At 54.8% G+C, this 12046-nt stretch overlaps 1 protein-coding gene across 1 annotated transcript in view; it reads left to right on the top strand.

The window, feature by feature from the left end:
* Positions 1–10596, top strand: part of P3H2 (prolyl 3-hydroxylase 2) — a 107372-nt gene extending 96776 nt beyond the window's left edge. The window contains exons 9-15 of the mRNA XM_075004421.1: positions 2402–2529; positions 3844–3939; positions 4034–4184; positions 4623–4740; positions 5580–5655; positions 8704–8844; positions 10463–10596. Coding sequence (XP_074860522.1) covers positions 2402–2529; positions 3844–3939; positions 4034–4184; positions 4623–4740; positions 5580–5655; positions 8704–8844; positions 10463–10555 — 803 coding nt within the window. The 3' untranslated portion in view covers positions 10556–10596. The remainder of the gene's footprint in view (positions 1–2401; positions 2530–3843; positions 3940–4033; positions 4185–4622; positions 4741–5579; positions 5656–8703; positions 8845–10462) is intronic.
* The last annotated feature ends 1450 nt before the right edge of the window (positions 10597–12046 follow it).

Below are 12046 nucleotides of genomic sequence, written 5' to 3'. Positions count from 1 at the left end.
AACAATGGGGAGCTATTTCAGGCAAATCCAGAAGGAGGTAGCAGGAAAAGCTGTCTAAGCTGTGCCCACTCTATTGTGTACGTAGAAGAGACGAACCTGCTCCAGGAAGTCCAGAGTCCAGTTGGATAATGTCCTGAGCATTTGAGGCTTGGATCCAGGGCTCTCTTTTGGATATACACGTGCTTATAATAAGTACTGTCATGTAGCAACAAAACACACTGCGAGGGAAGCTCCCTATCCAAAAAACGTAAATCTTTTTTGCAGAGCATTCCTGGGCTAATGGTGGGATCTTAACTCCTTATCGTGTGTCATCTGCTGGCTGGCGGCCCCTCCAAAACAGCTATGTTCTTCAGTAGACAAAAATAAAAAGAGGAGGCTTTAATAGAAATGTTCCATCGCGTCACATTTCGACAGACAGGCTGTGCTGCTGCTGACTGCTCTTCATTGCAGCTTTCCCACAGCAGAGACATTGCTCACAGCTCCAGAGCGTTTCACCTTCCTGTCCACGAATCATCTGGTTTAGGGGTTAGTTTTCAAACCACAGAGATGTTGTTTCCATTGTCTTGTATTGTTTTTTTTTCTATTGGGGGCGGGCAGCCTCGTTCCGTTTCCGTGTGCAGGAGAGAGAATGTTTGAGCATCATGCCACTTGTATGCCAAAGAGCTGATTGCTTCCTCACTCCCTGCAAGGTACCCATCCAAGTCACCAATGGACTAGTGTTTACTTATATTACCCTCACACCTAGTAGTTAGGCGCGGTACAAGCCCAGAACAAAAGGCCTGGCCAGGCTCCAGTCAGCACTACGCAATGCAAACCCATGGCAGGCTTGCACCAAGTCCTGTCTGGGGTGTCTCCGTGCTCTCAGGACAATACTCTGCCGGGCCCATTTCAAAAGGACCTCAAAACCAATCCAAGACATTACCCCTTGGGAACAAATATGAACTGGTTATGTGAAATCCTTCACAAAAGGGGGTCTTGGCTGGAGTCTGCAGGGAATGTCAACCACCACCACTGTGTGTCCCCACCAGCCCAGTATAATAATGGTGCTGTATCTTCAGCTGATGTTTGGCAGCTTTCCTGTAGCCAAGGGAGGCTTGTGGTGGCACCGTGTTGAGTGGCAGCAGGGTTGTGTGAGGAGGCAGCGCCAGGACACGGTGATAAAGTTTTGCTGGCCCAAAATAACTGTTAGGATCTTTCAGTGCCCCTGCCAGCTTGCACACCTGGCAGCTGGGGCCTGCCCCTGGGTATAAGGGGAGAGGCGGTTGGACTTGATGACCTCCTGAGGTCTCTTCCAGCCCTCTGATTCTGGGAGGAGCAGAGGAGGAGGGGTTCAGGCTGAGCTTTTACAGAGTGAATCACAGCCAGGGGCTTCTCTAGCAATAGGCAAACAAGGCAGCAGATATGGCTCCTCTCTCACGGCAGTTTGAGTAGCGTTGCCACCCTGTTTGGCCTGACTGCTCTTCCAGCACAATGGAACAGCAGCCAGGCCCAATCCGCTGCCCTAGGCCGACGAGGAGGGCGCGGAACTGGCATTTTGTGGAACATGCTGGCGTTGCAGCAGTTGTCTTTCTGCCTTGAATCCTTCCCAGGGTCTTCAGGAGTGAACGCTAAAGTGAAGGGGCCTCAGGACTCTGGGGAAGCGGTTGCTACTGGAGGCCTCATGTGGGAAGCCTTCTGTGCAAGGCGGTCTCTCCATCATGAGATAGAGCCTGCCCTAGGGAGCTTAGGGTGTAGGAGAGCAAGACAAGGGCACAGCAAACTGGAGGGAGGACACAGTAGGAGCGAGACTGGGATGGGCGTAAGGGAGTGGTCCTTGCAGCACAGAACGGCCACCTCCAGAGCCCTTCTGTCTCCCAGGAGCCCTGCAAGTGGGGAGAAGGGGAGATTGCTCCATGACTTCGGGTTGGCCCTTAATGAGGGCTCCTGGCAGCAGCTCTGGGCAGGTATGACTCAGTCGGCTCCCAGCAGCTGCAGAGAAAGAAGACTGAAGAAATGCCGGGGCCAGTGCCTTGTGCTAAAAGTGAAGAGGCTTGTACGGAACAAGCACTATGGGAAATTTGGGGCTGAATTAACATAGGCAGTGGTTCTGTTGGCTGCACTGCAAGAAGCCAGTGAGCTGGTGTCCAGGCCCTGTTGTGTCTCCGTGCAGGCTGTTCGAGTCTGGCATGTGTGTTGCGATGAGAAAAGGGGAATCTCTGGCACCCCCGGGAGTGGATTTCACCTCTGTGCGTTTGTTACTGACATGAGGCCGTCTCTGGCTCTCGGTTCCACAGCTTGGAGCTGTGCCTTTGGAATGCCAGCAGGGTGATCCGACCTCGACTGGCCTGGCACGTCACCATGACCGGCAAGCCAGTGAGGTGTCATCCCATTCAGGGTTGGTTTGTATCTCTCTTTCCCTTAGGGGGCTCCCTGCTCTACAGCGAAGTGAAGCTGGTCCATAACTCCCAGCAGCTGAACGGCACACAGCGAGTGCTGCTGGATAACGTCATCTCGGAGGAGGAGTGCCGAGAGCTGCGCAGAGCGGCTAACGTGAGTATCTGAGCTCCCGGCGTGAGTAGCGAGTTGGCTGGGCTGGGGAGCCATGGGGAAGGAGGGTGTAATTGTCCAGTGTAGGATAACAGTGCAAGGCCCAGCCCAAACACAGAACTTTGTCTCCAGATTCCACCCTCCCACACTGCAGTAACTAAGGAGGTCACTGGGAGTCAGTTGCATGTGCATATCCAAGGCCGCAGCCTGGCGTCCTTACCAGAGCAGTGTGATCTGTGCACTTCGGGACTGCCATCTGTCATCCCGCTGCCAAAAGACACCAGCGGAGGGGCTGGCTCACAGTCTGCAAACAGTTGCGTAGGACGCCCAAGTTAGGGAATAGTCAATGCCTAAAATATCCCCTTTGCTCGTGTTCCAGCTAGCTCCTGGAGCGGGCTGAATCTTCTCAGGGGCTTTTCCTCTAGTGGTGCAGTTTGTTGGCTTACAGCATTTCACTCTGCTGGGGCCAGCAATCACAGCTGGCTGGTTTTCACTCTCTGGCTATGACTGGTTTCATTTTCTCCCTCTTCCCCTCGGCGCAAAAGGCCACATGCTTAGAGTTTTACGAGACTTCCAGGGGGTGGAGTCCCACAGCTGATATTTTCATTTCCGAAAACTGGATGGCACTTAAAAAAAGTTTGGGGTGGGGGGGCGGAGCGGGGTAATTTTCCATATTTCTTCTTCAGCACAATGGAGCTGTGTAACACTTCGCTTTTAGGGCAATGCTTTCAACCCAGAGATCCCCAAGGACCTTACAGAGGAGCTAAGGACCATTATCTCTGTGTTAGAGAGAGGGCAACTGAAGGCCAGTGCTGGAGCAGTTTACCCAGAAGCTGGTCGCAGCTGAGCTGAAAGCACAGCCCGGCACTCCTGAATCTCTCTGGTTGTCAGAAAGCCACAAAAGCACAATTGTCATCTCACCCAGGAACCATGTTGCAGGCGGTCCTTAGCTGTGTGTGTCACTGATGGCTGCCAAGCAGATTGGAACCACTTTAGTTCTGCCAATATTTCTTATTGGCCAGGGTTAGGTATTTTGGGTGCAAGAACAGGCTGAGAATAAATCTGGTGTGGGGAGTTCTCTTTGGGATAACTCATGTCCCTGCCAGTGTTCCCTTGAAGCCAAGCTCTTGGCTGGCCAAGCAGGAGAGATTCATGTGCTGCCCAGCAGATTGCACAGCACCCACAGCTGGCAGCATGTTTCTGTTGGAGGTGCACATCTGTTCATCCCTTTGTGCACATAACAAAATGTATCTTGCACGTCAGCGGCAAAAATTAGAGGGAGCCTCTGCCCTCTGCTCACGTCACTTCTTCTCCCAGGGGATCATGCTGGCTGGAGATGGCTATCGAGGAAAACCTTCCCCCCACACTCCCAATGAGAAGTTTGAAGGTGCCACAGTCCTCAAAGCTCTCAAGGTGCGGTTTGCCCCTCTCTCCCACCCCTGTGGCCCAGGGTGCCCCGCTAGTCCCTGGCCTCCGAGTGCTCATTCCGGTGCGATTTGCCCCGCAGTTTGGCTACGAGGGACGCATCCCGCTGGCCAGCGCCCGCCTGTTCTACGACGTGAGCGAGAAGGCCCGCAGGATAGTGGAGTCCTACTTCCTGCTCAATTCCACCCTCTACTTCTCCTACACGCACATGGTGTGCCGCACTGCCCTGCCTGGTGAGAGGGGCCCTGCCTGGAGCAGGGAGCTAAAGAAACAGCTGGCGGAAGGGGATGGAGCTCTTGCATGTACAGCAATTTTGTCCTGTCTCCCCCGTGCCCACCCTGCAGAAAGCCAGCTGCAGGGCGTGAGTTTGTATGTGGTTTAGCTTTCCATCGTTCTTTCTCTGTTCTCATCTTTCCTCTGCCTGTGCCTTCCCCCGGGCTCTCCTTCCCCTGGCTAGGCATGTCCGTTCTGTGGTGAGCACAAAGCAGGGGCTGGTGTTCTGTCTCCAGCCTTCCCAGGTTCTGCCTCTGTGCCCCTCTGTCTTAAGCATTTATACTGGCCATGAGAGCCCTCCAAGTGCAACCACCACTGGGTGGGGGGTGCCGAGTTCCTGAGAGCCCATCAGGTCCATCTCACCCCTCCCTCTCTCCTCCATGTCTGGTACGGCTCAGGCCAGCAGGAGAAAAGGAATGACCTGAGCCACCCCATCCATGCTGACAACTGCCTGCTGGATCCCGAGGCCAGCGAGTGCTGGAAGGAGCCCCCGGCCTACACCTTCCGGGATTACAGGTAGGCGTGCAGGGCGGAGACACCAGGTGCCAGATGCACATGCCTGGCTGGAGGAAAAGACTGAGAAGGTTTCTCCCTGGGTACCCGGGAGGTGGGCATGACCTCAAGAGCCCACGTTGGCTCCGGTGCCTGGCAGAGGTAGGCCGCCCTGGAACAGGTACATCCCAGCCCAGCACTGGGTCTGGGGTGCTGCCATGGCTGTGGGAGGAACTGGAGCCAGGCAGAGCTTGGCAGCCACCTCGCATAGCTGGCTGGTTGTGGGCGATCAGCAGAACCTCACCAGGGGAGACAAATGAGCATCCCTGCTGGGCAGCAGCACTGGAGCAGTTTTTGTGATGGGGGTGCTGAGCTGCACCCCATCCCCTAGAGGTGGGGCCAGCAGCCAGGCAGGACCCTGGGGCAGCAGAGAGTCAGCGGCCAGCACAGCAAGGGAGGTGGGATGGTGGCAGGAAGGCCTGGTGCAAAGCCTGGGCTTGCTGCTGCATCCCCCACCTTTCTACCTCCTGTGTCGGTGTTGCTGGGCCTACATACAACTGCGAGGACAGGTTCCCCACTCCGACCCCACATCCCCGTCCTCTGCTGGCGCTGATAGAATGGGGCAACTTGAACCCCTGCAAGACGATGGGCCTACCTGCTTTTTATTGCTGTCAGTGGGAGGCTTTCCCCTGACTTCCGGGCGGGTGGAGTGGTTATCCTTCTTCCTGCTGGCCCCCAGGTCAGATCAGTGGTAGCACATCCTGTTTGCCAGCGTATGCGGTGAGATGCTCCTCCCCGCAGCTGCCGGGGTGGGCTCGGCCAGCCAGTCTTACTGTGCTCGCATCCTTTCCCCACTCCCCTAGTGCCCTCCTGTACATGAACGCCGACTTCGAAGGAGGGGAGTTCGTATTCACAGAGATGGATGCCAAAACTGTGACTGTAAGTAACTGGGAAAGCTGCACTAAGAGGGGTGGCTGAGGAGACCCATGTGAGTGTCCTCCCTAGTCCAGTCCTCCAGAGCTTCCGCTTTTGTGCTAGGAGAGGCAGCCCCATGGGAGTTCCTGAGCCGGAGTCCGATCCCATGTATCTTGTCTTGCTTGTGCCCAATACGATGAACTGCCCACAGTGCCTGGGACGTGGGGCCAACTCCTCAGAAGTAGTTCGGTGCTGACCTCCCCTGCCCTCGATCTGGGAGGGAGGGAAGGAGAGGAGCAGGAAGTGTGGGGTTCGGGTAGGAGAGGGGCAGTCTTGGGGCTGGTGGGGCCCCAGGTGGAACTCCACTGAGGTGAAGCAGAGCCCCTCGTGTCCTGGCAGCACAGATGCCGAGCTGTTAACCCCATGGGCTGGGCTGTGTTTTGGTCACCCTGCCTCTCTGACAGTGCATGTCAGCAGAGCAAGGATGGGGCAAGCCGCTCGGGGCGATGCTCGTTAATTCTTTCAAAGCTGAGTCGCATGGGGACAGCAGAGTGGAGTGCGGGAGAGATACACATGGCTGCCATTGAATGAAAGTGACCTTGCTTCCCTTGGAGGTAATGGAAAACCCGCAGTGATGTCAGTGGCTGTAGGATTGAGTCCCTGGAGAGGAAAGGTTAATAATACCTGCTGGGACCCAACTGATGCCATGGGCAGCCAGGGTTTTCCATACCCTGTCAGCTCGGCCCTCACGCCGGTGAGCCCCTCCATAAAACAGCCACTTCCCTTGCCCCAGTCACCTTAGAGTGGAATCTGTTCCCGGCGCAATCTGAAAAGCCACGGTCACCACCCGGCTGCTGCAGAGCACAGCTACCCAGACAGCGTGTGATGTCTTCAGTGTGGCTCACGGCTGCCCCCTCTCTACGATGGCCAATTAGGACAGGTCTAACTGGCTGTGGGGGTTTTATTGCTACCGAATTAATTTAACAAGCCAGTTCTGCTCCTCTGCGGTGGGAAATAAACAGAGGCATTAATACTAAAGCTGTGTGGTAGCCTTGCTGTGTGGCTGCAGTCACTCAGGATTCTTCTGCAGAGAGCGGGTTTTTGTAAGCTTTGATCCGTTAAGTGAATGATTAAATTAAGAGACAACGTTTATTTAAAAAAAAAAAAAAAAAAAGGACGGGCTGGCTGAGGATCCCAGTTTATGCGATTTCCCCATCTGACTGAGCTTCTGCACCCCCCGATGGTCAAGCCGAGACCATTTAAACTATTGGTGTGGGAATCCTGGAAAAGTGTGTTCATCAACTGCAGCCCAATGGACTGAGGCAGGACCAAGTAACCCTGGACTTCTCCCAACAGGTGTCTGTCCAGCCTGGTTTTCACCTCCTGTGGTGAGGGCTCCACAACCCTCCCCAGGAAGCAGGTTCCAGAGCTTAAATACCCCTCGAGTTAGAAGGTTCCTCCTAATGCCTGACCTCCGTCCCCTGTGCTGCACAGTAGGCTCATTGCTTGTCAGCCGGTCTTTAGCGGACATGGAGTGCGCTTGACCACTGTCCTCTTCCACGTGTCTGAGCATTGCGATCTGGTCCCCCCTCAGTCTATAGCTCTCCACACTAAACCTGCCCTGTTTATTAGCATTTCCCCGTAAGTCAGCTCTGTGAACCTTTGATCATTTGTGTTGCTCTTCTCCTGGCATCTCTGCAGTTTGTCCACCTCCTTCCTCAAATGGTGCCCCTTGAAGTGGGCACAGTACTCCAGTGGAGGCCTCATCAGTGCTGGGTAGAGGAGGACAGCTACACCAGGATCTTGAGTAGGACACTCTGGTACATACACCTGGGATGGTGTCACTGATGTCCCCTAAAGGAAATCTGCAGTGTAGGGTTAGAGTGCAGGTGTGTAGCCCTCCTTGTCTCCTCTCCAGCCTCCTTCATTGAAAGACAGAACATAAGTTGGTGATGGGTCCTTTGAAAGGCACTTCCGCAAGGAGGGATCCGATGCCAGGCCTTGAGACACGTGTATTTCCAAACTGTCGTTCACCCCCTGGGGTGCAAGTTGATTGACAGGCCTCAGCCAGTTGTCCTGAAAGAATCTTTTCTCTTCCAGGGCTAGCCCCCATGTCCTGTTCTGCTGCAGAAGTTACTGTGTATGGGGTGGCAGGGTCAAGGAGTGGTTTTATCATCTCAGCTGGTCAGTTTGCTCACTTCAGAACGTCTCCCACACTGAACCATGTGGACCAGACTGAAGCAGGATGTTTAAAGTCACCACATCACTCCAGGACATCATGCAGGGTCATGCTTCCTGGGGGCTTGCTAGTCCCTTTTGTAGAGCCACTGCAGTGTCTCAGCTTGAGTCCAGCCAGGTTAGATTGGAGCATCCGGTCAGGTTTGCTTAATACATTAAGCCTTGTGGCTAGTTATCCCAAAGCCAGCTTCAGCCATCTCTGAATGTTACTAGGCCCCATTAGAAATTTCATAGGGTGTTATGGCGTCAGAAGAGGGAGAAAAGGAACATGGCTGAAGTTTTCCAAGGCCAAAAGGAAATCATTGTTATCAACTTGTCTGACCTCCAGTACAGCACAGGCCAGAGAACTTCCCAGAAATAATTCACAGAGCTTTTAGCAAAACCTCCCATCTTGATTTAAACATGCTTCACGATGCAGAAGCCCTTGGTAAATTAACCATTGAAACAATTACCCTCACTGTTAAAAATGTCTGGCTGTCTTAGTTCCTTCACTCAGTCAGGATGATCTCATTGAAGGGATGTTTACTTGTTCCCTCATTTGAGCATGGCTGATTTGCAATGACGGCATGTACTGCATTGAATTTTGCACAGACCTTCCACACTGCTGAGTCTTTTCCGCATTAGTTCCCTGGTACAGGATGGATCCCTTCTCAGTCTCTGCAAGGCACTGAGTTTTCGACTCCCCTAAAGCTAATTAACTCCCGGCGCTCTCCATTGAGACCCCCTAAAGGTCACCCGAAGGGACAGGAATTGAGGGCAACCCATGATCTGCAGCATGCTGGGTCTTTGCCAGGAGGCTAAATGCTGGTTGTTTGACTTGGGTTTTTTTTACAGGCCTCTATCAAGCCAAAGTGTGGGCGCATGATCAGCTTCTCCTCCGGCGGGGAGAACCCCCATGGGGTCAAAGCAGTCACCAAAGGCCAGCGGTGTGCTGTGGCCCTCTGGTTCACTCTGGACCCGCTTTACAGGGAGCTGGTGAGTTATTTTACCATGACGGGAGCAGAGACTGCCACGAATGGCATGGGGCAGTGCAGCAGAGACCTCCTTATAGCTCCATCACAGTAGCAGAGGGGCCCTTCTGTCTGGCTGCAAAGATGCCCACCCAGACAGAAGTGTGCCTGCCTCGGAAGCAGTATCTTCCCATAGCCAGGTGGAACCCATCCTCGGGGCTTTGGGCGCTGTTGTGTTGTGCAGGCTGTGAGGTGCATGAGGCCCATGGGAAGGAGCCCCTTGCTCCCCAGCAGCCCTGCAGATCTGCCCCCTGGGCTCTGATAGCGATGCTTTGTCAGTCACTTCCAGCGCAAGAGAGGAGTGTGGCACAGAGGGAAACCTCACTCCTCCACAGAGGAGCTCTGCCTCACAAGGTCTGTCTGCACTGCAGCTGGGCAGCTCCTGCAGATGGCCCTGCACCCTCCAGCTAGCAAGCTGTACAGGGCCGTGAGGATGCCGTGGTGTGGCCTCATAGCTGTGTCCCCTGGGGCCAGGAGGGCTTGTACTGTTGTTAGGGAACACGGCTAGCATGAGTGTGTCAGTGCAAGCTGCAGCGTAGACGTACCTCAGCGACCCTGGTGTGAGGGTTTCCGCCCTTCGTCCAGGGCCCGAATACATCTCAGATTTCTGCCATCCTCTCGTCTCCTGGTTTTTGTAATTTTTTTTTCTCCTCCTCCCCTGACTGGCTCCCTACAGTGAGCCCTGGGGACTAAAGGAAATGGGCTTCCCTGTGGCCCTAGTGTGCGCTCAGGCCAAGAAGCAGGGCCTGCCGTTGGGGCTTGGCACTCGGGGTGTGGCTGCCCTGCAGTTAGAAGCCCCTGGCTGGCCCGTACCTGCTGACTCAGGCTTGCGGGACTCCAGCTAAGCGACTGACAAGCTGTGGTGCAAACATTCTGGCTTGGGCAGGCTGAGGCCTGGGAGCCTCCCACCTGGGCCCCCACTGGCGCCTGAGCATCCGCCCTGCAATTAAACTGCCCTTTGACCAAACCCCGCCAGCCCAAGTTGCGTTCCTTGCCGCGCAGACACATGCTGGGCGTTAGTGACACCTAGTGGGCAAGTCAGTTAATGACCAGTGTCCCAGTGGAAATCCCCAGCAACGGAACCCCTGATCTGTGAGCTCACAGTGTTCTCAGCCAGCGATCTCAGAGCCCTTAACGACAGCAGGCTGGCAGAGCCCTCCCCATGGATGGCCCAACCCGGAACATGGGCTCAGTCGCTCCCTCAGGTCACGCAGCGTGTCATGGGCAAAATGGAGTGAAATCCAGCAGTCCTGACGCCCCCTCGGTTAGTCCAGTCGCTAGACTGTGCTGCCGCCTGCGGGATTCCTGGGGTCTGGCAACCACAACCTGACCATCCCTTGGGGCCTAGTTTGGGACATACGGACAGGCTGGTGCTGTAGTTATTTGCATTAGAGTAGCATTATGGGCCCTGCTGGGCTAGGTGCTGTGTGGATGTTAGACAAGACCTGCTCCTAAGAGCTTAAAATCTAAATGGGCAAGAGAGTCAAAGGTTGGGAGAGGAAACTGATCGCGAACTGCCTCAGAGAGGTGGCACTGAAGTGGCTGCCACTGTTTCTGTTTATTCCTCCTCCTCTTCTCTGCAGGAGCGACTCCAGGCAGACGAAGTGATAGCAACGTTAGACCGAGAGCACCTAGCAGCTGACGACCTGAACATCAACCCCAAGGATGAACTATAAACCAGGCCCGGGACTTGTGATTAAATATTTATTTAAGATTGTTAACTCCATTAGAACCCTTTTATTTTTATACAGAGCCTTGGTATGAATTAACTTGCATGCGGCACCCTGGGGTTTTGGCACAGCTCTCCGGAGGCCCCTGTGCCCAGCTCTCCTGCTGGTGCTGACTTTTCCTGCTGCACGTGCTGGCCTGGCTCGTCCCTCAGTAGCCTCCGTTTCCTAGACGGGCTCCTCCCCGTCCCTGAGGCAGGGATGTCTCCTAAGCCTGACAAGGGGAACCCGCTCAGGGAAGCATACCAGCCTCTGCCTGCACCAGCAGGAGCTGCCCAGCAAGGGCTTAGCACAGCCAGGTGGTTGGAAATGTCCTTTAAGAAATCATGGTTGCTGGGTGCAATGTCTGCCTGGGGTTTGGGCAGAGCTCACACGGGAGCCCTCTGCAATGTGACCTGAAGAGAAGGGGCTGAGGCAAGCGGCCTGGCTGCTGGCTGCAGCCCGGTGAGCTGGCTCCTGCCACGCACTGTCCCAATAGCAGCTTGGGGCATGTGAAAGAAACTCAGCCTCATGCCATCGACCTGGAGTTTCCATTCAAGTGCAGGAGCTGCGCCACCACTGCTCAAATTTGAGGTTAAGTCCCGGCCCGTGCAGCCTCTGACAGTGTCTGGAACGTTATGGGCAGACATTGCTGGGCTGTGCAGTGTGCACCTGTACTCGTGCAAAATCCCATAGCTATGTCTCGCCGGGGGTGCGGAGGTGGGCTCATGTCCTGCAGCAGCAACAGCCCCTCTGTGCTCCTGTGCTGCTCATATGCTCGCGGTGTTCGTCACGCTCCATGTCAGGCCTTGAAGGGTTCGGCTTCTTCTGTGGGCTGTGGAGTGAGCTCACAAGCTCTGGTAGGTCTGTCAGGCTGTGGCTTGCAGTGTGACCTTTTCCAGTCATAGGGTGCCTGTAACCCTGGGGCTGCACCAGGGGCTATCGGAGCCAATCCTCAGCTGCTCGAAATCATGGGAATGGCTGAAGCCAGTGAGGATGGGCACTGTCAACAAGTTGTGCCTGGCAACGTTGCCCCTTTATCAAAAAGTGATGCTGGGAGCTGGGCTGGTGCTTGGCACTTGTCCTGAACCCTACTGTCCCCCCGTCCTTGTCCCCCACAGATTTCCATAACCTTGAGCCTCTGAAACCATTCACTTGTTCTCTCTCCTCTTTAATGCTGAGCCTGCCCCATTTTCCTCCAGCAGTAGCACGGTCGTTCTGGGAGCTCTGCTGCCTGCTGTGGGGCTTGGTTCCTTCCAGGGCCACTTCCTTGAAATAATGGGAAACACAAATGAGAGAGAACAGATCCTTCTGGCTCCCTGGGTTGGAGTGCAGATGGGGTGTTGTGTGAGAGCACAGAGGACAAGGAGGGAGGTGCTGGGATTGCTACTTGCTGAATTTGCCACATGGGTCCCATCAATTAACCATTCCCCAGCCTCAGTTCATGTTGCCGGGAAATTT

Source organism: Carettochelys insculpta, chromosome 10, assembly GCF_033958435.1.
Source record: "Carettochelys insculpta isolate YL-2023 chromosome 10, ASM3395843v1, whole genome shotgun sequence".
In the NCBI taxonomy this organism is placed as follows: domain Eukaryota; kingdom Metazoa; phylum Chordata; order Testudines; family Carettochelyidae; genus Carettochelys; species Carettochelys insculpta.
Note: the sequence above shows the minus strand (reverse complement) of the source record. Positions and strands in the feature narration are given on the sequence as shown.